The sequence below is a fragment of the Lepidothrix coronata genome, unplaced genomic scaffold, assembly GCF_001604755.1.
Source record: "Lepidothrix coronata isolate B3197 unplaced genomic scaffold, Lepidothrix_coronata-1.0 Scaffold254, whole genome shotgun sequence".
Taxonomy (NCBI): Eukaryota; Metazoa; Chordata; class Aves; order Passeriformes; family Pipridae; genus Lepidothrix; species Lepidothrix coronata.
The window spans coordinates 369,393-393,038 of NW_016690434.1; the positions used below are offsets into that span (position 1 = coordinate 369,393).

Consider the following 23,646-nt stretch of genomic DNA (forward strand, 5'->3'; position numbering starts at 1 on the left):
AGAGAGACACATCCCTGGCACACAAGTTTCTAGTAGCAAGAACAATATCCAGGTACCACCTCAAGCTTGTGGCACAAGAATAAATGAAAAATAACTCTCAAAAGGTTACTTGTGGCTGCCCAGTGTTGCTCAGGGAGGGAGTCCAGATGCACATGGGTACCAGTGTGGCCCTCACCTGAACCCACAGACATCTCCTGGGAGCTGCAGGGCACAGGCACAGCCTCTGCTCCAGGAGCAGCTCAGCCAGCAGCTCTTGGTGCCCTCACGGCTGCTGATGCACAGGGGGAAGGAGAAGGGAATGGTGGGCACTGAAACACAGAAACTTCAGTTATGTGCCTTGGAAAATGCAGGTTCCTGGTGAAATCCTGCCTTCCCCCACAGAACCATGGAATACCCTGAGCTGGAAGGGACCCACGAGGATCACTGAGGATGCCCTTCAAGGACATGTATGACCAATTCCAGGTTACAAACATGATATCAAAGACCTGCTAGAACAAGACAGCAACAGGAGAGCTGCCCTCCAGAGCACTGCAGCACCTCTGGGGCTTTCAGAGCCCCCACCTGAGGACATGGATGGGTCTCTGCATGGGCACACTTCAGGAATCAGGATGGACAGGCAGTGTCAGGGCTCAGGCTCTGGCAGAACACACCTTGGCCAAAGTGGTACTGATGGGCAGAGAAGTGCAGGGTGTGATTCAAGGAAAGACATTTCTGAAGAACTGACCCCACCCCTGCTTGCCCAAAATCCAGCTTTCACTGATAGCTGTGAGCTCATAGAGAGGACTCAGGGCAGTCACCATTCCCTCTCCCAGCCCTGAGCAGTCCCTTGCAGGACTAGTGAAGAACACTCAAGCAGCTCTTGCAGAATAGTGCCTTTCACTGAGCACTTACATCAGTTTTGGACTTGCAGATCTCTTGCCTGTCCTTTAGCATCTTGTCAAGGACTCCACTCCTGCACCAGACATTAAATACAGTTTTCCCATGCTGATATCCCACTTCCTGGAAAAAAGAAAGAGTCAACAGAGAAAAAGTAATTAATAACTAAAAAAAAAAATCTATATATGTTATCATGTGCAAATAGTAGGGAATCCAGAGCTCTAGCCCAAAGCCAGGATGACTTCTGCTGCCTTCCAGCCTCAGCTACATAAACTCTCCAGCCTAAAACTGGGGGAATAATGAAGGAAACAAGGTTCTATTTTAAGTCCAAACACCAACTTCAGTATCCAGGGAAAAGTGCCACCTGATGCACTATTTTGACAGCACTGAATAATGCCACAGAAAGAGGAGCTTAGGATACTGAATATGCCCTTCCAGTCCTGGCTCTTTCTTTGGAAGAAGGTAACAACTCATATACATGTGTCTTCTTTCCTCTTGGCTCAAGAAGAGCCAAGGAAAAAAAAAATTTCCCTGCAAAGAAAAGCTCCCATAGAGCCCTGGTTCCAAAATCTCTTGAAATAAGTTAAGCCAGGCAGCACTGAACATGCTGGAGCAGTTTGCTGGAGCAGAAAGGATGGCAGGTGGACACCACCAAACCCACACACTCCATGTTCCTCTTGTGTAAAAGTATAAAGTAATTTGTGCTTGGAATAATAACATGGCACTGCCATTAGCAGGGAAACAACTGGAAGACTGCAAGTTTTACTCTTTTTCTCAAAAAGCAGCAGAAATGGTGTTGAAAAATCAAATGGAAAGGACAGAGCAACACCTTTTGGGAGCCCTGGATCCCAACTCCTGGCAGCAGCACTAACCCTTGTGTGGCAGCTCTGAGTGTGGGAAGCAGCCCTGGCTGAGCTGGTGTTGTCTCTCCTCTGGTTTTTGGATGAGGGTTCAAAGCATGAGTGGCACTCAGGGTGGAATTCACCTCCTGTAATCCATCCCAGCTTCCCAGCCCAGAGTGGGTGTGATTACTCAGGAGAAGAAGGACCTGAGAGCTCTGGGTCAGCCTGATCCAAAATAACCACGAGAAGCTGAGCTTGGGGCTGACACAGGAGAGGGGTTTGACAAGAAGAGGGGATTTAGTTCCTTGGAACTAAACCATGGTCCTATTTCTGTTTTCTGTAAAATCCAGGCACAAGGCTGAAATTAAAACTCCCCCTACTTCCCAGCCCATAAGGATGAAGGAATGCCTGGATTGTCCCTTCCTTTAAGGTGAGGACAGTTCAAAGTTCCCTTGTGGACAGAAGTTATTTAGCTCCAGGAGCCAGGAGGGTGCTGCCCCTCCATCCCTGCGGTGTCTGGTGCCAAGAACTGGCTCACAGACAGTGACATATTTGAGTTACTGCACTTTTTCAAGTTTTATTCCACTGACTACATTTGCCTGCTGTCTTTACATCTCTTTAACACCACCACATTAGACAGAACAGGGATGTGACAGCTCACGATGTGTTACTGTGATGAACTACCAGACCTGTCTGTCAGGGTTTTCAGATCAGCCAGGGCACTCCAGAGCAAAGAACATTATTTATCAGCAAAGTCTTAGAGCCATTGGCAGCCAGCAGTGTTTGCCCAGGAGCCAAGAGACATCAAATAGCCTAGAGAAAATATTTGTAGTGGGGAAATCAGCTGGTGGTTTGGAACAGCTGCTGTGTGTCCTTAGGACTCTCCCAAATGTGAGTCTGCAGGGCTAAACTGTGTTCCTGGGTTTGATCAGTGTTTATAAGCCAGAAAAATCAATCTGCAGCCTAAGGAACATCCCAGCTTCTCACTAAGCTATAGAGGAGATTGACTGAAAGAAGAAGTGGTGGGTTTCCAGCCTGGGAGAAGAGCAAAGCTCTGCAGATACCCCTGGAGGTGGAAGATGCCTGCATGGTTAAAGCAGGCAAAGAATGGGAAGAGACAGTAAAATCCCTTCCACACAGAGCCAGAATCACTGCTTCCACCTGGGCAGGGACATTTCTGTTGGGATTGTTGGATTCTGTCACCAAGACAATTCCCTGCACACCTGGAGTCAGCTCTGCCCACGCTAGGTTCTGACACTCAAACAAACACAACCCCATCCCAGCGCTGCACAACCTGGTGGCACCTTTTTCACAACAATCACTGACATTGGTGCCATCTCCTGACCCTCTGTCGGGTGCAGAGGAATTGTGGATGATGTTTTATTAGCAGAAGTGTTGAAATGTTTAACAGAGCCAGGTATTTTCACACTTCCCCCAATTTCTGGGATTCATGGCCTCCCCAAGAGGCTTCTGTGAATCCTTCACGCAACAACAAGGGGAGACAAACCCCAAGAGCCCGGAGCAGCTCAGAAAACCCCAAGCCCAGACACCCAAGAGCTTTTCCCCGAGCAGCTGAGCAGGAATTGCCACGGAACAGAGCGAGGCAACTGATCCCTTCACAGGTCATTACATAATCGAGATCGCAAACTCAATTTGTGCCGCTAATCCAATCCCCCGGCCGGGATATCATCCCACAGCATTATTCGGTGTCAATTATTCACTCTGTGCCAACTGCTCTCCCCCAGCCCTGGCAGTAATTAGCAGCAGGTCCGTGTGGAGCAGGGGCAGGGGGGCACTCACACAGATCTCGTCGAACTTGCCGAAGTCCAGGGTGCCGTAGCGGTCGATGGGGGGCCGGATGTACTCGCAGTAGTCGCTGTTCTTCACCATCTCCAGCTGCCTCACGCAGCACACGTACGCCAGGCGCGTCTGGATCTCGGCCATGTTCAGCACCTGCACACCAGACACACCAGTCATGAGGAACTGAGGACTATGGTCTGTGCTCCCAGCGGAGAGCGAGCGGGTTATCACAGCGAGGCCTTCACACATCAGCACCTCCATCTGTTCCCCGGGCAGTGTGGGCAGGCAGACAGTGAGTCTCCATTATCAACAGCACGGAGGGAATTGCCTTCAGAATTGCTGCAGTTCAAGGTTGAACTGAGTCTTTCATTCCAGGGTAGCTCGGGAGGGAGATCTGTGCTGGGGTGAGAGGGGCACAGTGATGCTTCAAGGCAGAAATCAGTGATGCCCCAGCCCTAGAAGTGTCCAAGGCCAGGTTGGATCAACCTGGTCTGGTGGAATGTGTCCCTGCCCATGGCAGGGGGTGGAACAAGATGATCTTTAAGGTCCCTTCCAACTCAAACCATTCTGTGATTCCATGATTCTCTGACCCCTCCAGCGCCAGGGCAGAGGTTTTGCAGAATGGCTGAGGTGAAGAGGGATGATCCAGTCCAACCCTCCTGCTCAGGCAGGAGCAGCTGGGGCAGGGTGTCCAAAACCATGTCCAGCTGAGTTTTGACTATCCCTACAGATGGACACTCCCCAATTTCTCTGGTTGGCCAATGTTTTGCCACTACCAGAAAGAAGTGTTTTCTGGTGTTCAGAAGGATTCCCATATTTGTATGGGTGCCATTTGGGCAGCTGGAATGTTTCACTGGGTTCTACTGAGAAGGGTCAGGGCCTTCCATTTTCCACCACCAAACACTCCCATTACACACTGGGAGCAGCAGGGTTACCTCTGCCAAGGCCCAGGGCACTGCACACCCACACCAGCTCCCACAGGGAGACCAAATCTTCTCAGGGAAGTGAGTTATCACAGAGGAAAACTTCAGATTGCAGAGCAGTACCCACAGTTTGCAGTATTTTCTCCAACTTTGGGAAGCACAAGCAAGTACTTCAGTTCTAGTTCCAACTGGGGAATGCAGTTGGGAGGGAAGAAGAGAAGACAGTATTCACTTGGGGAAAGCTGCTGAGCCAGGTAATTTAGGAAATGCAGAAAAAGGCACAGAGTTGGCCTAACCATATGCAACAAGAGATACATAATAATGATAAAATCATGTTCTGCAGCCCCACATTTATCAGCTGTACTTAATTACTGCCTACTGCTAAAATAAGCAGTTCAGAGACACACAGGATAGAAACACTGAACTGGAGAAATTTACTACTTAATAAATTCTCATTTTATCATAACTAATGCACCTCTAAGGACAGGGCTCTTTGCTCTGACAATTCTCCCAGCCCCTTCCCACACCAGTGCCTTCCCTTTGGTGTCACTGCCCAGCTCTCCTCACCCACGAAGGAGAGCCCAAACCCAAAGAGATGACAGTCTGTCACCCTGAAGGAACAAGGGGAAGCTTCCACGGTACCTTGACTTTCTCAGCCAGTGGGTTCCACCTCTTCCAGAGCAGCCACCACCCGGACAGGCAGTCGCCGTAGTTGGTCAGGTCGGTCTCGTCGCGGCTGCCCACGTCGATGGCGATCACCACCTTGGCCCCCATGGACCTGGCGACGTCGGCTGGGGGCACAGGGGGTGTCAGACACAGAGCTGTGCCCTCGTGTACATGGGTACATAGCTGGGTATGGCCATGGCTCCAGTGTAGAACCTGAGGGGTGTCAGAGCCACCACTGCCAGCCCTGCTGCTGCTGAGGGCACTTGGGGTGTTCAGCTGGAGGAGACTGAGGGCAGAGCTCAGGGCAGTTCCAGCTTCCTGGGGAGGGGCAGAGCAGGGGCAGGAATTGAGCTCTGCTCTGGGGGGACCAGTGACAGCACCCAGGGAATGGCTGGAGCTGTGCCAGGGCAGGCTCAGGTTGGATCTCAGGAAAAGGTTCTTCCCCCAGAGGGTGGTTGGGCACTGACCAGGCTCCCCAGGGCAGTGGGCACAGCACCAAGGCTGCCAGAGCTCCAGGAGAGTTTGGATGATCCTCTGGGGCACAGGGTGTGACCCTTGGGGATGGGCCTTTGCAGGGCCAGGAGCTGGACTCACTGATCCTTGTGGGTCCCTTCCCACCCAGTATATTCTGTCATATATATGTATATATGTATGTATGTAAATGGCACAAATATATAACCTGAGGAGGTGTCAGAGCCACTGCTGCCAGTCCTGCTGCTGCTCTTATATAAATATATGTAGATATATATGTATATGGCTCGAGTATATAACCTGATAGTGCACCTACCACAAATGTCTCTGAACAGCCTGAGATAGAAGTGGTGGAGTCCCCATCCCTGGGGGGATCTAAAAGACTTGTGGATGTGGCACTTGGGGACAAGGGTTAGTGGTGGCCTTGGCAGTGTTGGGGCAGCAGCTGGACTCGATGATCTTGGAGGGCTTTTCCAACCTAAATGACTCTGTGCTTCCATATAAACGTGCTGGGCTCAATGATCCTGATGGGTCCCTTCCAACTCAACATATTCTGTGATTCTATGACTTGCAGCAACTCTGCTGAGACCATTCCTGCTCAGGGAGATTCCCAACCCACCCACTCCTTTTTATGGGAGCGATCCCAGCATCCTGACCAGGCCCCTACATGACCTTAGGGTGAGTTCCCATTGCTGAACTGCTGCTGAAATCATCCACAGGGTATGTTCTGGCCTGGATTAGTGGCCCTGCTGTCACCAGAACCCGTGTGAAGCAGCAGCCAAACTGTACAGAGGGAGCAGGAGACAGGAGGTGGGACACACAGCACAAGTCCAGTTACACCACATTAAGGTATAATGGGAAAGAGCTCATTAAACCCTCACTAATTCTACCTCATTCTACTCATTCTCACAAGGACAAAAGACCTGGGGGACCTGCAGAGAGAGCAAGTGGCAGTGGCCTTACAGAGGGGAGTGAGCAGGGCCAGGTCAGCCCTCAGAGAGAGGGTGACAAAGGGAAGGAGCAGCACAGGGACCTGCCAGCCAGGAGGGGCTGGGAGGATGCCAGTCTGAGAAAGGCTGTGGCATCCAAGAGAAAGGTTCACATTTCAAAGTGGGAGAGAAATGAGGCAACACTTCCTACTTCAAGGTCAGTAAAAAGACTAGTTGTAGTCATTGGATACGGGCGAGGATTTAGGGAAGTGCTGAGGGAGGGAAGAGAAGGACATGAACCTCACAGAATGAATTTATATTTCTTCCACACCCCCAGAGTCCAAGATAGTTGCAGTTTCCAGAATAGTTCTGCGTAGGAAAACTACAGCTTTGAAGAGCCAATTTAGATGCTTTATTTAGACACTTCTTTAAACCTGATCTGTTCTCCAACTTGGATTTATATTCCCGGGCTCGTTCAGTCTGTTGTGTGCCTTCCCCCAGTGTCACCTGGGTGTTTGCTCTTTGCCCTCTCCAGCTGTGGAGGTGGAAAAGCTGCTTTGGTCTGCAGTTCACACCTCTGCTTACAGACACAAACAGAATGGCAGATGCTGATTTGGGGGATCTACTTTGTGTCATTTCCAATTCTGTTTTTTTCAGGCAAATATAGCCCTGATGGAAAAATATAGCCTGGGTTTGTCTGGGAGTCTCTGACTGAGATTCCTCCCCCTTTATCTGTGCACAGGCACAGTCACAAACTGCAGTGACACCACGGAGCTCTGCTGCCTTGGCCACCTTTCTGAGCCACCCACCCCTCAGTGCTGCCTGCCTGTGATGACAACCTGACACAAAACACATCCCAAACACACACCAGGGGATTCACACCCTGAGATCCTTTTTGGGTTCAGGCCTCAGAACGCCCCACACTCCACATCCCTCCTGTGATCACCCCGTGATTCCCCCACTGCCACGTGCTCTGGGTGACACCTGAACAACAATACTGCTGCTTTCTCAGGATTATTTCTTAATTAACTGATATTTTTTGAAGAGAAACTCCAAGATAGACTGTGTGTTTGTGGTTTGATTCTCTTCTTTCAGCAAGCACAAAAATAATTCAAAATGAGCTGGGAATTGTCTGTTCAGAGTATGGCTGCTAGGAAATACTTCATAACAAAAAATAAGTGTTAATAAAGCCATGATAAAGGAAACACCCAGGAAACTGAGAACAAGGACTGCAGGTTATGGAGCATGACATTAAAGGTCTGTGAGATTTCTCCATATTTGGGGGTCTCAAACCACCACATTTCCTTTTGAGGGGAAAATATGGAGGAAAAAAGGGGCCAAGGTTTGCAAGCTGTTTGATGGGCTGTCCTGGGAACTTGTTCCCAGCTGAGCCGTGGTCCTACCTGGAAGGTTGTTGATGTAGCCTCCATCCATGAGGAGATGCCCATCCTTGGGGTCACACAGGGGGGGCATGTACCCCGAGAGAGACATGCTGGCACGGACATACCTCCACAGGGAGCCTGCAGGATGGGAGGGAGGGGTGGAACCAGCATTAATGACCCAGCACGAGTTACTGCCACAGTGGGGGGAGGATTGTGCACTCATTAAAATAATCAGGAGGCAGAGGCTTTCCTCAGAACACTGTGAGGAACTTATTAAAGCAGTTTATTATTTTCTATACCAAAATCCTGGCTAGGAAAAAACCAAGATTATGCAAACACACTATCAGGTAAAAGCCCCAGAACCCAGAGTTTCAAGCCCATGCCTCATATTTACTGCCTTCAAGGAGATCTCAGCATATGCCTGACTGCAGGAATCATCTTCAGGGCTTTGTGGGGCTGAGGCTGATAAGGGAAGGGAAAGGCTCCTCCTGGGGACAAGGGGACACACAGAACAAGTGCAGCTAAAGCCATTAAGTTCTACAGAGATCCACAGACTTTTAGCAGGACCTGAACATGAAAAATACATGCTGTAAAAGCCCAAAAATTCTCTCTTCCCTCCTCTGTAACAAGCAAATGTTTTCACTTGTGAAACCACTGCAAGTGCTTGGTGGGGATCTCCTCTTGGACCACTTCTGTCAGTGCTGTAAGGAACTAAGTTATCATCCTTTAAGCTGGTAGAAACAAAGTTTAATCAAGCAGAAATGGATTGGATCTGTTTCCTCTAAAACATTCTACTTTAAGGCTCTTAAACATTGATTCTTCTCTTAATATTTGCATCAGCTGAATTGGGAAGACACTGCATTTCCAAGGGGCCTTGTCTGAGAAGTGAATCTTTAAAACATCAAGAGTAAGTGAGCCTTGCAGTGTTGGCTCAGTGCTCAGTAATTAACTGCCTGGTGCTTCAAACAGCAACTCTTCCCAGCAAACTGGGAACTGATTTTTTCTTTTCCAAACAGATCACAGTTCTGTTTCTAATTATAACCCCAGCACTCCTACTGTTAGCACAGGTTAACACTGCCAGATTTGGGGTTTAGTACAAATAGTTTGAGTTGAGTTGGAAGTTCCACCTAAGAAAAATGCTGACTTTTTGTGTTACACCTCACAGACCAAACCAAGATGGGAAATGACAGCAGCTGGCAACTTAATTCCTCTCCCTTCAGTGAATTCTGAAGATGACCATAAAGATTCTCCAGCTGATTTCTCTCCTTATATTAAACTTCCAGAGAGACAAGCAGCTGGATGGAGTGACTTTCTTGACCTCAATTTGCTTAACCTGCTGTGGAATGGGAATACAAAGCCCCTAAAGGGAGTTAATCCTTTTTCTGCTTGTTTTAGCTGCCCTGGTTGCCCCTGACCAAAGCCCCATGTCCTTCAGGGGCTTCCTGCTCCTGAACAGCAGGAGTGGACAGTCCTACCCCAGCCAGCTCCAAGGACAGAACATCAGAGACGTGGCAGCAAAGGCTTCAGCTCCCCAAGGGAATATCTGGGGCACCTGGAGGCCTGTGCTGCCTTCAGTGAGTCTGAGTCACTGCCCTGTCACCCCAAATAGACAAAAGCCAAAGCCAGTGTCCCACAGGGATGTCACCAGGTCAGCAGCTCGGAGGTTTCTCCCTGCTCACTCACTGAAGTACATCAGTTTTCCTCCAGAGAAATAAGGACTGGCCACAAATGAGAACCTAACCCAGCCTCTGCTTCAGGCACAGAAATCTGTTCTTGGGGAAAACAGCCTTTTTTTTTTTTTTGTAATGTGGAATTTGAATCTTAAAAGGTTTTGATTGCATTAAGTCTGATTTGTGGCTAAAACACCTGCACTTCAAGGGATGATCTAAGGAAACAGAATGGTGCCAATGGGTCCATTTTCTCCCCAAACAGTGAATTCAGCATCTTGTTTAATGCCTTCCCCACAGCTCTCTTCCTTGTTACCTGTGTACAACCCCAGTTTGGTGCTCAGCAAATAACAGAGAAGGGAAAAACAGAAGGAAAGACAGATTTAAAGGTGAGGAAAATTCCAGGCATAAGGAGTGACCCTGAAGCCTCACATCACAATTTAAGACCTGGAAAGGGTCAACTGCACACTCACCATCCCTGTGGACCCTCATGGCTGAGGCAGTGATGTCAGTGGTGATGGTGAAGTAAGGAATCCACAGATCCTGCAACAGAGGAGGTCCCAATTTTAGTAAATCTGAAACCTTGCACTTACCTACCCCCCCTGCCTGACACAAACCAAAGCAACAACCTCTGGATCTTACCAGACAGAGCTGCAAACACCTGCATGGAGGGAGGAACACCCCTCAGCCCTGTGTCTGAGTTCACACATTTGTTTCTTATGGAGACATTTCATTCAGAACCAAGGCAGATAAAAATCCTTATTTCTCTTTTTTTTTAAGTAGAAAAAGCCCTTGTCCCAGCAGACTGTCCAGCACAGAGAGGCCTCCTCACTCAAACCAGAGGTCACCTTCTGTGTGATGTCTTTATTTTCCTCTCAGGAAGGGTGGGGGTTTGATGGCCCCACTCCCATCCAAAGGGACCCCGAGGGTGTTTGGTGCTGGAGGACAAGGTGAAGGAAGACTCACCTTTTAGATGTTTGGTTCTTATCTAGGTCACAACACCTGCTGCTTTTGGCCTCCCCTGGGGACATGGCACTAAGCAGCAGAGATCTTTGACCTCACCAGTGTGGCCCCTGCACTGCAACCAACTGGTTCCACTCAGGGGATGTTTGTCCCCCATTCCCAGCAAGTCTCCCATGATCATGTTCTCCATGGATCAGTGTCTGAATATTGACTTCCCCAACCCCAACCTGGGCAGCATCTTCCCTGCCTTGGTCCCTGAGACTCCACAGCCTAAGGCAAAGAGGGAAGAACATGATTTATGGCCTCATGGTTGAACAATTTGTACCTCCTGGTGATGGGGCCAGGGGGCATTTGAGCGGGAAATGCAGACCCAAAGCTGGCAACACCAACCTTTGGAGCATGAGCTGCAGGAACAAAGGATCCTGCAAGGCACAACTCCAAGAAGATCCTAGAAGTTGAATGAGACCCTGTAGGGTAACACAGCAGAGGAGTGTGGAACAGAAGAAGGAGGGTGAGATGCAAAAAGAATGGCCAAGCCAAGCAAGTGCTTTGTGTAAGTTTATTCAGCAAGACCAGATGAAAGCAGCCAGCCCTGCTCCTGGCAGGGGAAGGTCTCCTTCTTTCAACCATGTCTGCACTCACATCCTGGAAAAAGCAAATGGAATGGTGACCTGCCCCCTGCACAGGGGTTTGCTGGAGGGAGGGCAGTGTTGGAAAGTCTCCATGGTGTCTGGTGAAACGGTAGCTGGGAAGGGGAAGGAGCAGGACTTGTCTGAGTAAACTGAGCTTATCCCAGAGAACAGCTGATGCTGCTCTGTCAATCAGCAAAGCTGAAACAACACCGAAGAGGAAAATCTGCCTTCCCAGCTGGCCTTTGTTCCTGGGGCACAGTGTCTGGGCCTTCTGTAGCACAGCCTTGATGGGTCTTAAACTCCAGTTAACTGGGTTTGGACTCCAGTGCCAGTAGGAGCTGGAAGCCCTCCCTCACTGGTCAGGCTGTAACTCCTGCTGTGAGTTTCTGTGCTGTTCAATCTGAAATTCTGCACTGCCACAAAACAGGTTTATTTCTAGAGAGTTTAATCTCTTCAGCAGCTCTGCAAAGATGGTGGGGCTGGGGAGGACTCACAGATGCTGCACCAGTATCACAACCCAGCTGGTGTAAATGCCAGAGGAAGGAGGATGAATAAAGTATGACTATGGGAGTATTAGGGTGCCTCTCCATGCTGAAGATATTCTGGTAATTGCAGATCCCAGTGTATCAACCATGTTTTAAGTAAAAAGAGGGGAATGGGGAAAGAAGCCTCTCTGACACGTCCTTTCAAACACCTGCCCAGAGGAAATGAACCCAAGCCCTACCAGCAGGAATAAAGATTGCATTGCTCAGGGATCCTTCCACTGGTCTGAAACAGGACTTAATAAAACCTTGTCTGGTTCCTCACACATTAACCTCCAGCTTACAACAGCATTTGGATAAAAATTCTGGCATGGCAAGTAAAAATTCCAGAGCCTGGTGTTCTCCCAAAAAGGATGGATGGTTTCAGAGGAAAATAACTGTATTTCTTGAGAAATTTCCTTCAAGTCCCTTATCCTTGGTTTCTGTGCCCAGTGCCCTGTCCTGGGTTTCCATGTGCCCTCGGAAGGACGTGCAGAGCCTGATCCCTGCTCAGGGAGCACCCCTGGCTGGCAGCTGCTGCACCAGTGATGGGGTTGGTGTCACCAGGGCTCCCCCACAAGCAGCACTGCTGGGAATTCAGAGACACCCACATTGCAAGGAAGGGTTGGCAAATTCGGGAGAAAATGGAAACCTCCCTTTCAGTGTCAGAAATAACAGCTCAACGTAAGTGCTTCTGCTCCTGGCTCTGATGCAGAAGAGGGAGGAGACACGTGTGTGTCACCTCACAGCCATGGGCAGCAAAAAGCAGGATCCAGCCCAGTGCTTCTTAATTTGCAGCTTTTACAGAGGGAGGGTCAGTACCCTCCCAGCCCCTCGGGGAGGAAGTTCCCAGGTGCTGCTACAATCCCTGTGGATCCTCCTGGGAAGGAGCAGTTGTGGATAAGCCTCCAAGCACACACTCTGCTTGTAAGGCTGTAATTAACTCATATTATTAATACCTATTTCCAGCTGGAAATCACTGCTACCCACCCAAACCCACTGCAACTCGTGAGAAAAGATGGATGTCTGCAGTTTGGATGCTTTAAATAGTGCTTTGACAAAACATTTGCTCAGGGCTTCATGTTTCCCAGTGCAGCTCCTGTGACTTCCTCAGTCACCCTTTACCCTTGGGCAGCTCCCAGTTCTTCTGCCCAGTGCCAGGACTGGTTATCCTGTGCTGATAGTGGGAATTGCAATGAAGGAATAACTGCCTTTTCCTGGCTGAGCTACACAACATTTGTCCTTATTTATCTGAGGGAAGTTCCCACAGGAGGAAACCTCTGGGCATGAGGGGGTTTGCTGGTGATGCCCAGCACAGACTCACAGAGGTGATGCTGTTGGATGGCCCAGAACTGGTGTTCTCTTGGACAAAACCTTCCTGTGACTGCAAGGGTAGAACAGAACATGCAACTACAGGTGCTACAATTCCTAAGGAAGGAACCTGTTGCATCTTAAAAGGGAAGTACAATGAACTGACTGCTGGAATCCAAGCAGTGATAGATAGAAATGGCCTTGAGCTGTGCCAGGGAAGGTTTAGGTTGGACAGCAGGAAAAACTTCTTCATGGAAAGGGTGGTCAGGCACTGGAACAGGCTGTGGTGGAATCATCATCCCTGGTAGTGTTCAAACATGTGCAGATGTGGCACTTGGGGATGTGGTTGAGTGGTGGCCATGGCAGTGCAGGGGGAATGGTTGGACTCCATCTCAGAGGGCTTTTCCAACCTAAACAATTCCATGATTCCACAGAGCAGGGACACCTGAGCTCAGAGGAGATTTTCTTCCATGTTGTCCCTCTCTCCTCAATGCTCTGCTCAGCGTTATCCCCCAGCCCCACCCTGCCCTGCCCCACCCAAACTCACTCCAGGGGAACCCAGAGGGGAAGTGGAGCTCTGAGGGCTCTGCCTGAGGCCAGGAATCCACATCCAAACAAGTGCAGAGGAGCTGGACAGTCCCTGGACAATCGCATGTTTTCCACCAGGCACTGCTGAACCAAAGATAGGAGCTGGAGCACTGCAGGAAGGGACCCACATGATTTTGGGTCTGCCCAAACAACACCACAAAAATAATCCCAGTCTCTGAAGGACTTATCACTCCCAAACCTGTTTGTTTCCAGCACCATCCCCTCTGCACAACAAACTGCTATTTTCAGCCATGTGATGATTAATCACTTACTTTCATACTTCCACTTCAGTAGGGAATGTTTTGGATTATTTTTAATAAATATATTTAAAGTCTGCACAGTGTTGATTTGCTACATAACCTTTCATCACAAGGATTCCAAACACAGGAATAATTTGGTTAAAATTGAAAATGAGGTAAGACTGCCAGGCTATCCAAACACTCCCTAAGCTGGGTGATCTAGGAAGACAAACATGGATAATGTGCTTCACAATCTGCTGCTGCTGAGGGACAAAGGACAGGTGGGGCTCCCAAGGTGGCTGTTGGCTCAGGTGGACCTGTCAACACCCAGCAACTGCAAAAAGGTCACCAAGTGCAAACCAGGACACAGCACACTCTGCCATTGCTGCAGTTCTCAGCAGGCTGCTCAGAGAAACTCACTCCAGCTTCAAAAATAAAATTTTTAAAAAAGCCAAACCCAATGCTACCCAGTTCAAGCCCTTCTCTGGTGTGCCCTGAAGGTCTCTGAAGACCTGATTTGCAGAAAAATAATGATGGAACAGTCCAGCAATTCTCCTACAAGTGTCACGAGTGTCACTTGTGCTCTCAGACAATGGCATCCCTTTGTCAAACAGAAGTGGCCACAAATAATCTACAACTTGTGCTTCCTAAATCCACCAAAAAGAAAGAATAGGCTCCTTCCTATAGTCATGTAACATCACATTCACACTTCCACCATATTTTTAGCCATCCCACAGCCCCAGATTCCTTATTAACATGGAAAAAAAGCTATTTCTGCTGCAACAGAACACAGTGACATCATTCCCTAAACATGAGGTGAATAAGCACCTACCTCTATCTGCTTATCTTTGAAGATGTTGTTGATGCTGTTGTTAAAAGCTGCTCCAGAAAACATAGAGGTTATTGGATAGGTCAGGTCTAAAATAGTCTTAAACACCGAGTTCATAACCTAAAAAATGAACAACAAAAAAAAGGTATTTCAGAGGTAAATATAGGCCAGAATCCATATGAATGTGAGCATTAATGGCTGCAGTTCCAGAGACATCATATTCCAGAGTTCAGAGCCAACATGCCAGAAGCATCACGAGTGTGAGTGCAGAAGGTGCAGAGGGGGCAGAAATACACCTGCAAAAACCACAACCAGGAGCATCTTGTGTGGTACAGAAATGGAAAACCAAGAGCAGCAGCAACCTCAGCAGCCAGTTTGCAACAAAGCTGGGAAAATGTGCATTGTGTTGCTTCCCTGGTGCCCCAAAATCAGCCCATCCACAAAGCAGCAGCTCAGCCTCTGCACATGCACATGGATGGTGCAGCTTTATCCTTCATCATTTGTTAAACAACAAGAAGATATTATGAGTTATCTCCCTCTTCACCATCCTTTCTGCTGGTTCAGCAGTGTGGGAAGGAAACCATAAATCCACAGCAGAGGAATCCATCCCTTAGTCCATCTCCTCTCATTTGGGGTCACACCTCATTTTTCTCCCAGTCTGGAAGCTTTTCTCTGCCTCAGTGTTTAAGCACCTAGAAAATTGTGTCTGGGCTTCCTTGGGACTGCAGCAGTGTTCAATCAGCCACGTGTCACAGAGCTTTGAACACCTTCCATGGCTCAGGGTGGATAATCTGCCATTCCAAACTGAGTTATTTGGTTATGTATGTGATGGACTCAGCATTTGGATACTGCTACAATACCTCTGCACGAGCCAGAGAAACCAAACCCCATCAGGATTCTTAAGGCATTATAAAGCCCTTTTACAGCACACACCAGGCATTGTGTCTCTTTAAACACACATCTATTGGAATTAAGCTTTCATGGGGTTCTTTTTTCTCCATTTCAACAGCATTAATACACCTGTGCACTAACCTATTAGATAAAAGGATGAAAATCCCTGACCTTTATGGCATTCTGACCATTGTATTTGTCTATAACCAGGGTATTGGTGTCAAATCCTAATAAATCCTAACAAAATTCACTGCTTTATATATTGCATCACAGTTAAAATGTAATAGATGACAAAAAACCCCAATTAATCCCTTCCCAATTAAATTGGGTTTCACTGGGCGAAATATTTCTACTGGATGAAGTATCTTCTCCCTCTACATGTTCTCTATAATTTAACAAACAACTTCCCAGAGAGCAGGGAATCATAGCCAGGCACAGAACATGGAACAGCCTCAAACCTGCTGTTAAAGTAGCTGTGAGCAACATCTGGCCTTGGCTTCACTCTAACAGTGATTTAAAGAGCAGCAGGATTAGCTGCTTTTAAATATATATATAGGGGATCTGCCCAGAGAATACATGCCCAGGTATAAAAAAAAAGGATCCTTAAAAACAAGTATATGAACAGGAAATGTGGGAGAATGTAAAAGCCTGAGCACAAACCCAATTATGAACAGTCAGCTTCATTCACAGCTTCATTTGGGGTTTGAAGGGGTGAGTACAGACATGCTACCCACAGCTTCAGAGTGAAATGGAATTACTTCTGTACTTAAAATAGGGCTTAGGTCTCTGACAGTAGTCACAATGATTAGATCAGGGGAAGAGGCATTTACAAAAAGCCCTTTATTTAATACTGAAGAAAAACCTCTCCCACTCAGCACCAACCACTTTCTTTGCAGCAAATGATATTTCTGATGCTGAGCCTCTACATTTCCCCTGCAACTGATGCCCACAGTGAGCTTGTCCATGAACAAAATACTTCTAATGAACAGTTATTCCTTAATATTCTCACAGCTGGAAGATGCCCTTCCAGCTGATGCTGATGGCCAACAGCCTCCCTCAGCCTTCCAAGAATAGCTGCTCCCACCTCCTATTCCCAGATAAATCAAGTTTAAGGTCACCCTCTGGAAAGGCAGATGGAGCCTCCTGGTTCTTGCTCCACTTCCTACCAAGAGCTCAAGGGCCATGGGCAGGGACACCTTCCACCAGCCCAGGTTGCTCCAAGCCCCGTCCAACCTGGCCTTGGACACTTCCAGGGATGGGGCAGCCACAGCTTCTCTGGGCAACCTGTGCCAGGGCCTCACCACCCTCACAGGGAAGAGTTTTTTCCTAATTTTTCATTAAATTCTCATAAATTTTTTTTCTACAGCTCTGCTACAAGGTGAGCTTTCTTTTAAAACAGACCTTCAACCCTAAAACCTTTTATTAAAGCGACCCTGGGGTTTAAAGCAGCTTCAGCAAGGAAGGGACAAGGTTCTGCTCACACAGCAAACACATGGCATGAGGGACAAGAGGAATTTTCATCTCTGGCTATTTTGGGTTTTGATGGTAAACTGGTGTCAAAACCCAAGACAATCCTGGGATTTTTTTAGTGTTCCTGAGTCTATAAAAAAAAGCAAAGGTATGGGAAAACCTGTCGCAAGACCAAAAATTTAAAACAGTTTAAAAAATTAAAAACAATTTTAAAAATTTCCAATATTTTTTTTAAATTACTCCAGAGAGCATCCAGGTTTTCCTTTAGTGCCTCCTCAGCGTTCTTGTATAAAGTTTTAATGATAAAAGCAAAGGAATTCACACAGAAAAACGTTAAAGACAAAATAAAAACATAACTCAGGGCAACGGTTTCAGGTAAACAGCACTACAGGGATAGATTTATCCTGAAGGCAGGAATTACAGATCATGGGAGTTCAGATTTAAAGGCAAACTATTAAGAAATCTAAGAGTTTAATAAAATTAGAATGAATCCAAGACACCACAGGCACCTCTGAGGCAGGTAAAGGTGAGAAAGGGATGAGGAGGTAGGGGTATGCTTAAATCAGATTTAGCCATTCTGTTAAATAGGGTTAATATTCATTAGCATCTCATTTGCATGATCATTAGTGATGTGATCACTGCAGGGTCAGAGTAGGATGGTTTGGGGCCTCAGCTGGCCACTTCAAAGCAACAGGCAGGATTTTGGGATTTTGCAGGCAGCCTTTTACTGGAATTTCCCAAATTCCAACTCTGAATTAGGGTTAACTTCAACACCCCAAATAACACAACTTAAATGGTAAACATGAACCAGGCCACTACATAAAAGAAGATTTTTCTTATAGCTCTTAATAAAAAAAAAAAAAAAATAAAAATTAAGATTTAACAAAACACACCCAGCACTTTTTGTCTTCTGTGGTTAATCCTCTGAAATGCAGAATTCCCTGTGCAGAGGGAACACTCCAGCTGGCTGAGCCAAGGGAAAAGCAATCTGCCCTGCTCTAATTGCTGGCTGGAGAGCAGCCTGGGGAATCAAACTTCCCAACTGCTCCATGAGGTTTTAAAGATGCAATTCCGAAGTCCCAGAGCTCTGCTGTGCCCCTGGCAGGGGGACACTGTCCCCGAGCCCCAGCAGCTGCACCCAGGGCAGGGTCTCTGCAGCTCAGGGACACCCAAGGCAGGTTCTCTGCAGCTCATCAACCCCAGGGAAGAGACAATATGTGCCTGTTAATTAACACACGACCTGTAACGAACCTCTGAGTTATTCTGGATTCACTGGGTGTGTTAAAGCTGCTTTAGCCCCTGTTCCCTCCTGCTGTGCCTGACCCAGTGCTGAACAGCCCCCAACACTCCTTCACCCAGGGACTGGCACCAGTTCCCAGCTGATCTGTGCTCAGGAGGTGCCTTTCCCACACCATCCTGCCCATTCCTTGTGCCCATCCAGCCTGGCAACGTTTCCCTGCTCAGCTCAGATCCTGGGTTTGTTTGCAGGGCTGGGAGCTGTTGTTGTACATAAATTCTGGCACGGGAACCAAATCAGAGTGTGGGATGAGAAGTGATGTACGAAACACTGCACCTCCTAATGATCCTCCTCAGCAAAGAGACCATTTGTGGGCGTCCCACCCTCCCCACCAGCCCTGCTCCTGAGCCCCACGCTGCTCCTCCACCTTCCCAATCCATCCCCACCCTGCACCAGGCCCCACAGGGGCTGTGGGTGTGGGCATCACCCAGGATGGCAGAGAACAGCTTGTTCCTCAAAACAACAGATGGAGGGAACTGGGGGGGCTCAGCCTGGAGCAAAGGAGGCTCAGGGGGGACCTTCTGGCTCTGTAACTCCCTGACAGGAGGGGGGAGCCGGGGGGGTTTCAGGCTCTGCTCCCAGGGAACAAGGGACAGGAGGAGAGGGAACGGCCTCAAGTTGTGCCAGGGGAGGTTCAGGTTGAACATCAGGGAAAGTTTCTTCACAGAAAGGGTTGTCCAGGCCTGGCACAGCTGCCCAGGTGGAGTCCCCATCCCTGGAGGTGGCACTTGGGGGCAGGGTTGAGTGGTGGCCTTGGCAGTGGTGGGTGGACTTAATGATCTTACAGGTCCTTTCCAATGGTTCTGTGATTCCATGAGGAGTATCAGCATCCAATCTAGCAGATTGATCTGACCCAGCTGAGGCTGCTGGTTCTGCCCCCCTGGGCCAGCCCAGCTGCCTCTGCAGCAGCTCACAGAGCTGGATGGGCAGTACCACGACAGGGAAAAACTCCCAAAAGGACTAATTTCTGGCCAGAGCAGCTCGTTAAACCACAATATCTCCCAGTGTGCAAATACTAGAGCAATGTCAGAGGCAGAACCTCAGGGCTGCTGCCTCAGATCCCCCACGTTTATTGGAGCTGTCGGTGCCACCACAAACAGTGGCAGACATCAGACAGCCCATCATCCCACCCAGCCACCCCTCCTTCCCATCATGGAAAGCCTTTTAGCTTTCTATAACCATAGAAACCACACTCCTATAATAACCACATTCCCTTCCACAGTAGAATATTCCACTCTTTGTGAAATATTTATACTTTGAAATATTAATTCTCCAATTAAAAAACCCAACAATCTGCAAACATGAAAGCTTTGGCTTGTTTGCTTTGCTGGTTAAATTGAGGTACAGAAGATACACAGAAGCAATAAATAGTAACTAGTCTGACTTGGAATTTTCATATCCCTCTGTATTTGGAAAAAAGAGTAATTTATTTCTTTGCTGCTTCATTTGGTCCAGAAAACACATCCCATTAAAAACACCCCTTCTCCCAGCCCCAAGTGCACAACTAGAGATATGCCAATTTCCAAAAATACCAAACCCAGAAATAACTGCAGGACAAACCCAGCGTTTAGTTTGATGGATTTAAAAGATAAATAAAAAAAGATCAGAGTTAACTAATCCATCCCAATGAAGACATTTCCAAACTGCCCCCAGGCTGAAAAAGCCAGGCTGCAAGAACCTGCACAAAGAGCTCTCAGCAATAACCTTCACCAGCACGAGCTGACAGCTCCAGAGAAGCAGGATCAGCAGGTTCTGGAGCAGGGAATGCTCAAGCCTTCCTGTATAATGTTGGCTGAACAAAGGAGCTCTCAGAGCATCTCCTGCACAGCCACCACCTCCCACAGTGGTCCTGCTCTGGAGAACAGCGGGAATGGTCCTGCAGCTTTGGCACACTGGGAATTTGGGGGTTATCTGATGGGTTTGTCACCTCTCCCACACTCAGTCCCTTTGGGTGGATCTCCCAGGAACCCCCAACAAACTCCCTGCTGTTCCCCACAGCGCTGGGGCTCAGGGAAAGGAGCCCCTTTCCTTGCTCAGTCCACAGCTGCTGCAACACGAGAGACAATAACTCAGAACAGCCACTGATAAAAGATTTACATTCCCCCAAACCACTCTGAACATCCACTGTGATCTTGGAGAGAGGGTTTCATGGCTCTTTAACTTACAGCCATTCTCTGGACAGTGCTGTTACCAGTGGGATGGGCCCCAAACAGAGCAGGCTTTGCTTTTGTCATTCTCAAAGCCTTGAACAGTTTCTGGGTTGGATGTGGATCTATCAGAACACTCATGAAAGACCTCAGGAAAATCCATTCTTCATTAATAAGATGAAATGTTTGCTCTAACAGAGGTCATCAACCTCTCCTCCTCCTACTTATTTGCAGATTTCAAGGTACCAACACCTTAAACAACCCAGGGCTGGGAAAAACTTGCCTTTTCCTTTGTGAAACGTTCTCTGAGCTTTGCAACTTGTGGTCAAAAGCTATCAACTGATTAAATGCCTTCATTTCATCCTTAACTATTCCTGGTCAAAGTGAGTGTGATTCCAGCTTAGGCTGGCAGGGTCCAGAGCTGCAGTGCTGGAAATGAAGCTGGCTTGGATGGAAGCACAGCCCTGGGAAGCCCAGGAAACAGTTCTGACTCACCTCCTGCACAGGAGATCTGACAAGGTAATAAACAACAAGGGAGCACTCTGGAAAAGAGGAAAATTCCATGGCTGTAGCCTAGAGCTGGGAGAGAGGGCAGTGAGCCATGGGGTGCTGGGGCTGGAAAAACAGTGCAGGGAGGTACCACCACACACTCATCCTGCTCAGGACTGCCCTGTAAGCACTTGGTGGTGACCAATGTGGGAAATAGAGTGCAAGGTTAAAGGGGTGTCTGAAACAACTCAGAGCAGTTGGTTTTATGTGCTTAATCCTGAGCCTCCTCCAGCTTTGTGATTCCAGCAAACTGCTCTGGATCATAAACAGTTTATGTTTTGGGTGCTTCCCAACCCAGCCAGGCACAGGCAGTTCTTAAATAAAAAGCACAAAATCCACATTCTTCTTGCAAACAGTGACAGGGAGGTGATCAGAGCCCCACAGTGCTCTGCCCACCAGGACAGCACAAACATGTCAGGGCCTCAATCTGCATTTAGTACCCCAGACTATCCAGCCTGCAAAGGAGGTTGGAAGCCAGAGAGGGGCCCTTTGCCAGGGACTGTAGTGATAGGACAAGGAGTGATGGGCACAGATTGAAAGAAGGGGAATTTAGGTTAGATATTAGGATGAAATTTTTTTCTGTGAGGGTGGGCAGGCCCTGGCACAGGTTGCCCAGAGAAGCTGTGGCTGCCCCATCCCTGGAAGTGCCCAAGGCCAGGTTGGACAGGGCTTGGAGCAACCTGGGCTAGTGGAAGCTGTCCCTGCCCATGGCAGGGGGTTGGATCAAGATGATCTTTAAGGTCCATTCCAACCCCTTAACATTCTATGATTTTATGATCTTACCAGGATACAGTACACTCCATCTCAAAGCCATGGCAGGTTAGAAGACACGTGGGAGAGGTAAACACTGTCCATGTGCCAACAACAGGCTCCTATTTCCCCCTAAACCCCAAGATCTAAGATGACCCAGAGCTTAATCTCACAAAATTCCCCAGGTCACTTCATTTTCAATAGAAAACCTACAGGAAAATGTGGGTTTGATATGAACATACAAACTTGTAACCAGCAAACCTCAGAAGTAACACCCACCTTCACCTTCAGTCAGTCTGAACCAGTTTCACCTGCTGCTAGTACAGTTTTTCTCCAACATCTTATCAATAAATAAAAACAAGGCCAGGTTGGACGGGGCTTGGAGCAACCTGGGCTAGTGGAAGGTGTCCCTGCCCATGGCAGGGGGTTGGAACAAGATGAGCTTTAAGGTCCCTTCCAACCCAAACCAGTCTGTGGTTCCATGATAAATAAACTCACCCACTGAAGTCACCATTTAAAACAACCTTCCCAAACTTTGGGTTAAATATGAAAATAATTTTTTTTGGTATTAAATGTTGAAAGTTAAGAGTTTCTCCTGGCCCAGAGTCCCAGCAGTGTGAAGAGCAGGCAGGACCAGGAATGACACGTTTGTAGTTAGTTTAGAGAAGGATTACCTCTGTCACTCAGTTCCACTGACAACTGACAGCATGTGAGAGAGAGAGAATCACACAAGAGAGAAACACATTTGTTGAGAGTCGGAAAGGAAACATTCCAGCACATAAAAAGAGAAGGTAAAACAAAGATAAACACAGGTGAACACCCTGAAACAACATCACTGTGCTGGCAGTGTGAGTGGGATCTGTGCACAGCTGAGGGGGGCATTCAGCTCCTGCCCCCTCGGACAGGGAGCAGTTCTCCCAGGGTGCTGGGAAGGGCTCAATCTGTGGCACAGACACCAACATGCAGCTGGGTTCACCTTCCCTGGGTGCTGCCAAGGCCGTGCTGGGCTCTCCCTCCACCATTTCCGTGCTCACCATGGCCCACTGGCGGGCTTTGATCCTCATCTGGTTGTAGCTGCGCTCCTCGGCGTACAGGGCGCTCATGAAGGCGCCGATGGACGTCCCTCCAATCATGTCCACGGGGATGCCAGCTTCAATCAGTGCCCTGATAACACCCACCTGGGAGCAGCCCCTGTGCCAAGGGAGGAAAGGAAAAAGCCATTATCAGACAAGCAGCCACTGAAAGGATTGAAGACGTGAATGGTTCTCCTAAGGAAGCGGAGCATGCGCCGGCTGAACCAGCAGTCCCTTCCCAAACAAGCCCCAGTGCCAGGAACAAACACTGTGAATGCAGGAATCTTCAAAGAGACTCCTTGAGGATCTGAGGGAACACAACCACACAGCCTGGCTTGGGTATGAAAGGCAGTGAGATGAAGCAGCCAAGAATGAAGCCAGGACAGGAGAGGGGAGAGTCAACGTGGCTTTGAGGGAGCAAAATCTACTGGGGTCCTTCCAAAGCAGCCAGGAATGGCTGGATTTCAGAGCTCTTTCCACAGATTTCTTTTCCAGTGGCTCTTCTCAGAAACTCAGCCAGCCTGGGATCATGGGAGGGGGCACTGCATGGATTAATAACCAATGTGAAGATGAAAACAAAGAGCAAGAAGAGATGAACAGCCATGAGAGGGCAGAGGTTTAGTCTGCACACAGACCCAGGAGAGGGGCAGATGAGGAGGCAATGATTGAGGATGACACGAATTCCTTCAGGAGAGTAAATGTATTCCTTGATTTCAAAAAGTGCAGAAGCAACTCAGAGCAATGATGGAATCAAGTGATAAACAACAGATGACCCTCAGATGGGACAAGAGGAAAACAGAAGCAGCAATGCCCCTACAGCAACAAACCCT

At 48.3% G+C, this 23,646-nt stretch overlaps 1 protein-coding gene across 1 annotated transcript in view; it reads right to left on the reverse strand.

Annotated features, from left to right (window-relative positions):
* PNPLA7 (patatin like phospholipase domain containing 7) overlaps positions 1 to 23,646 on the reverse strand; it is a 132,630-nt gene that overhangs the window by 11,198 nt on the left and 97,786 nt on the right. The window contains exons 28-34 of the mRNA XM_017835270.1: positions 22,778 to 22,934; positions 14,643 to 14,759; positions 10,030 to 10,099; positions 7,911 to 8,027; positions 5,084 to 5,232; positions 3,519 to 3,671; positions 892 to 999 (exon numbers count right to left, since the gene is read on the reverse strand). Of these exons, the coding sequence (XP_017690759.1) occupies positions 892 to 999; positions 3,519 to 3,671; positions 5,084 to 5,232; positions 7,911 to 8,027; positions 10,030 to 10,099; positions 14,643 to 14,759; positions 22,778 to 22,934 (871 nt within the window). The remainder of the gene's footprint in view (positions 1 to 891; positions 1,000 to 3,518; positions 3,672 to 5,083; positions 5,233 to 7,910; positions 8,028 to 10,029; positions 10,100 to 14,642; positions 14,760 to 22,777; positions 22,935 to 23,646) is intronic.